The sequence below is a fragment of the Glycine soja genome, chromosome 2, assembly GCF_004193775.1.
Source record: "Glycine soja cultivar W05 chromosome 2, ASM419377v2, whole genome shotgun sequence".
NCBI lineage: Eukaryota > Viridiplantae > Streptophyta > Magnoliopsida > Fabales > Fabaceae > Glycine > Glycine soja.
The window spans coordinates 17,270,013-17,275,138 of record NC_041003.1 but is presented as its reverse complement, the minus strand read 5'-3'; the positions used below and the strand labels follow the sequence as shown (position 1 = coordinate 17,275,138).

At 38.0% G+C, this 5,126-nt stretch overlaps 1 protein-coding gene across 1 annotated transcript; it reads left to right on the top strand.

The window, feature by feature from the left end:
- Nucleotides 1-560: 560 nt before the first annotated feature.
- LOC114373322 (cytochrome P450 CYP736A12-like) lies at nucleotides 561-2,952 on the top strand. Its single transcript, XM_028330811.1, has 2 exons — nucleotides 561-699; nucleotides 2,573-2,952. Exons 1-2 carry the CDS (start codon nucleotides 561-563, stop codon nucleotides 2,950-2,952), a joined length of 519 nt encoding a protein of 172 aa, XP_028186612.1.
- Nucleotides 2,953-5,126: the final 2,174 nt, after the last annotated feature.

Genomic DNA, 5,126 nt, shown 5'->3' with positions numbered 1-5,126 from the left:
GTGGGTGTGTCTTTGTGAAGGGTTAGGGAGGATAGAGTTAAGTTTGAAATCTCACAGCATTTTCAGAATAGATTCTATGAACCTCACCTTCATAGACCTACCCTGGATGAGGTCTCTTTCAGTGCTTTAACTCCTACTCAGAGGGATATCATTGTTGAACCTTTTAAAGAAGAGGAGGTGAGATGTGCAGTGTGGAGTTGTGGCAATGATAAAAGCTCGGGGCCTAATGGGTTTAATTTGAGGTTTATTAAGCATTTTTGGGAGGAGTTAAAACCTGAATTCCTCAGGTTTATTGCAGAATTCTATGTTAATGCTACTTTTCCTAAAGGAAGAAACTCCTCCTTTATTGCTCTTATACCTAAATTAAAGGACCCCCAGGCTATTAGTGACTTCAGACAGCCTTTGTAAAAGGTAGACAATTGCTTCATGGAGTTCGGGTGGCTAATGAGGTGGTTGAGGAGGCTAGGAGGTCTAAGAGGTCTTGCATGGTTTTTAAAGTGAACTTTGAGAAGGCTTATGACTCTATGCCTTGGCAATTTCTTTTCTATATGATGAGAAGAATGGGGTTCCATGAGAGATGGATTAGGTGGATAAGGAGTTGCCTCACCTCAGCTTCTATATCTATCATTGGGAATGGCAGTTCAACCACTGAATTCAAGCCTCAAAGAGGGTTGAGACAAGGGGATCCAACCACTGAAGGTCATTCTCAGAAGTTTTGAGATGGTCTCTGGTTTGAGAATAAATTTTGCAAAGAGTCAATTTGGAGCTGTAGGTCAATCTGAGGATTGGTGCCTCTATGCTGCTGCTTATCTAAATTGTGCTCTGCTCTAGCTTCCTTTCTACTATTTAGGAATTCCAATTGGAGTCAATCAGAAAAGAAAGGTGGTATGGGAACCTATAATAAGGAAGTTTGAGGCTAAGCTGAGCAAGTGGAATCAGAGAAGCATCTCTATGGCTGGCAGAATCACTCTTATCAATGTTGTCCTAACAGCATTACCTCTATTTTATCTGGTGGCTAGCAGCTACAAACTCAATCTGGAAGCTCAGAAATGACATGATATTTCATAATCAGTCTTTTGATATCTCTAAGCTGGCAGATAGTACAGTCTTCCTTATGTGGACTTGGATGAAGGGGTGGAAATGGGATTTCAATGTTCCTTATCACTATTGGTCCTCAGCAATGCCTCTAGTTTTTATTTGATTTTTGGAAGGGCAGGGTTGTGGATTGTTGTTGGGTTGATTTTTTCTTCTCTTTCAGGACTTTATTATCCTATGTATCTTGTAGTACCACTGGTACTTTTCTTAATTTAATATAAATTATCTTTGCAGTTCAAAGAAAAAAAACTAAGCTACCAAAAGTAGATAAAAATACAAAAACATTCAACACTAACAATTAACAACTTGTGAGAGTTAAAATCACAGCAAATACTTCAAAGATATCAGTCCAATGAAAGAAAGGTCATGTAGAGAGGCATAGCATAAGTTACAAATATACCGATAATGCATACAACAACAATTTCAAATTAGTTTTTGAATCAAAGATATAAATACCTGGGTTCGAGGCTTCAGCACAATTGACTTTCCAGCAATGACCGCAGGGCCACTTTCAATTTCGAAACAGCAATGACCACAAGATCAACAATGGCTAAAATCGCTCCTAATGGAATCAGAAAATACTATGGCAGCATAATTTAGTGTTTAGCAAATTAAATAAAAAAGGCTAAATGACATTATAAATAATATATTTCATTCTCTCCTGCATGCATTTCCTTCCCTCTATCTAGTTTTAGCGTTCTCTTCACATAAGCTTTGCTTTCAACCTTGCTAGCTGCTACTTTTGCTTATTATTATGGCCTTTTAGCACTGAAAACTTGTCATAATACTAGTTCTATTACTTGAAAGTATTTTAGTATCCTTACTGAGTGTCTCTAATTTAATTGAGTCTCTCTAATTTGGTTAATAAAATTGATTTTTACTGAGACTTTCTAATTTAACTTTCATTTTATTGCTATAGTAAATATTGATTCGAAGAAGAAAAAGAATACTTTGGGCATAAAAGTTGCTGCTGGGATAGCAGCTGCTGCTTCTGCTTTAGCTATATAATCAGGTACCTAATTTCTAGTTCTTTTTCAAAACTTTGTTGCACTGCTGGATTATGCATGCTTCACTTTTTTTCTTCTTTTAGTTATTTTCTATTTAAGGAATCTATTAGATTGGTTGTTGAATTTGTTGTATTAGCAAAGTGTCAGACCCTTTAATTGTTATAAGATGAAGTGTATTAATGGATGGTCATTTGTTAATTTTATCCCATTCTTCGAAGCTGATGAGGTTTGAGAAATTTGAAAGCTGGAGTCAAGTTGTCTTCTTAGGAGGATTGGCAAGAGAAAATTGTAGGGAAATTGAAGGACAGATGATGGATGAAGGATTCAACTAGCTGATTTTCAATGAGTTTTGACTTGTTGCAGGGAGGCATGATTGTAAAACTGGATCTTTGACATCATATTTAATGCCATTTTAAATATAAGAAAGTCGTAATACCATTCTAAAAAGTTATTTGGATTGCATACTGAAGAGATAGATTGCATAAAGAAAAGGTCAAGGATCATAGTAAATGCATGTGCAATAGGGAGAGATCCTAAGGTTTGGTCAGATAATGTTGAGGTGTTTTATCTTGAGAGATTTGCCAATAGCAACGTGGACATGAGGGGATATGACTTTCGACTTTTACCATTTGGTTCTGGTCATAGAGGCTGCCCTGGGATTCATTTGGGTCTAACTACTGTTAAGATTGTTCTAGCTCAATTAGTGCACTGCTTCAATTGGGAACTTCCATTAGGCATGTCCCCTGATGACTTGGACATGACTGAGAAATTTGGCCTCACAATTCCAAGAAGTAATCACTTGCTAGTTGTGCCAACTTACCGACTAGTTGGTGATGTTGGAAAAGAATAAATTAAAATAGATTAGGTTTGTTGCTAAAATAAGATTTACTTATCATTAAATTAGGAAATGATACTTGTATTTTGTTTCTTAAAATAAGAATTGGTTTATTTTTAATTCTTTTTAACTAGCCTTTTTAATTAGGAAATGCCATTTCAACTAGTCTTTTTTTTAATTCTATTTAAATTTATATTGGTTTATTTTTTTGTATATGAAGGGATAGATTGCATACTGAAGAGTTTGTGAATCCATGGTGCAAACCTAACAGGAAGTTGTGATCGTGTTCGGTGTGAAAAAAAGGTTAAGAGGTTGATCTTGATTGATATTGGAGTCTGTGCTTTTTCTTGAGTTAATTAAATGAGTTTGAGTTATAACGGTGATGGTGGAGGTGCAAGGGTGTTAGGCAAGTTGGAGGAGGACCACAGTTTTTGGATGTGTTGTTTTACTTGGCCTACATGCAATTCTAGTGGATGTGTTGCTATACTTATACGGGGTAAGCAGGGGAGAGATAACGGATACGTAACCCCAACCAAGCAGGTATTTTTTGCAGACTCAAAAGGATATCGGGCCAAGTAGTAACTTGGGCCCAATAGGGAAGGCTGAGGGGTGTAATAAGAATATTTACCCATCCACGGCCCACTCATCTAAGGGGAGCCCAGATATGTTCTCTAAAGTTTATGTTAGACAAAGATATGCATTACCCAAAGCTCTCCCTCTCGAGCCTGTAGCAGAAGAGCCTAACCTGTTAAAGGAGAATAATGATTTGCACGATATAAATGAGTTTCAAGACAAAGGCCCAAACCACAGAGTCTTAGAAGCACATAAGGAAATAAAAAGCTTAGAAGAAAGCAATTCCCAAGTCATGGAAGAGGCTAAGCAGCAATGGCACCTTGCAAATATTATAGGCATACAGGCTGATATAGAACAAGCTGAAGGTATCCAAAGCTTGGCTAATATGGAGTCTCGGGATAGAAAAGAAGCTATGGAGCTGAGAAATAAGAATATTCATAGATGAATATCCTTTCCTACAATATTAGAGGGTTGGGTAGAGGCATTAAATGGGCCTCTATCAGGAACTTGGTGGGGAAGTTCAAAATTGATTTACTTTGTCTTCAAGAAACTAAGAGGGAAGCTATGGATAAAGCTTGCTGCCAATCTCTGTGGGGTCAACCTGATGTGGCTTGGGAATGGCAGCCTGCTGTGAATGCTGCTGGGGGACTGCTTTGTGCTTGGAATAATAATATTGTCCAGGTTGACTTTCGGTTTTCTGACAAAGATTTCATTATGCTGGGTGGGGTCTTGCTGCCTGAAATGCAAAGGGTGGTTGTGGTCAATATTTATGCACCTTGTGACCTTCTGGGAAAAAGACAGCTTTGGCAGACTCTCAAGAGAAAAAAGATTCAATCCCAAGACACATGTTGGTGTCTTGTAGGGGATTTCAATTGTATTAGACACCCTTTAGAAAGAATGGGGAATAATTGTAGCAGCTATGACACCAACATTATAGATGAATTTAATGACTGGATTGCTGAGTTGGAGGTTGATGATATTCCTTGCATGGGCAAGCCTTTTACTTGGGTTAGGCCAAATGGAACTTGTAAAAGCAAGCTTGATAGAGTGTTGGTCACTGATGGGTGGTTAGCTAAATGGCCAGATAGTTCTCAACTCAATCTTGAGAGGAACTATTCTGACCACTGCCCTATTATTTTGAAATCTAAGAGCATCGACTGGGGCCCTAAGCCCTTTAAGGTATTTGATGGCTGGTTAAAGAACAAGGAGTACCAGAAGGTGGTGAAGGATTGCTGGTATGCTAATCAGCCTATTGGATGGGGTGGATTTATTCTAAAAAACAAGCTCAAGACCCTCAAAGCTAGACTGAAATTGTGGAGCAAAGATAACTCAGTAGATTTATGTAACAACATGAAACAACTTCAGCAGAATCTAAATGATTTGGAAAATTCTATGGCATCCCAGCCTTCTAACCATCAAGTCCAGCAGCTGAAGAAACTCCAAGCTGAACTTTGGGAAAAGGCTAATCTCCATGAATCCATCATGAAACAGAAGTCTAAAAGCAAATGGATTAAAGAGGGGGACAGTAACAACATGTATTTTCACAAATTAATCAACCACGGCATGAGGACAAATGCCTTGAGAGGGTTGTTGATTGATGACACTTGGGTTGAAGA

Excerpts from the sequence above, each read along its gene's own strand:
- LOC114373322 (XM_028330811.1), top strand. The coding sequence starts at position 561 with ATGGGGTTCCATGAGAGATGGATTAGGTGGATAAGGAGTTGCCTCACC. Across the intron at positions 700-2,572 it reads AGGGGATCCAACCACTGAAG|AGATAGATTGCATAAAGAAA; the intron begins GTCATTCTCAGA and ends TGCATACTGAAG.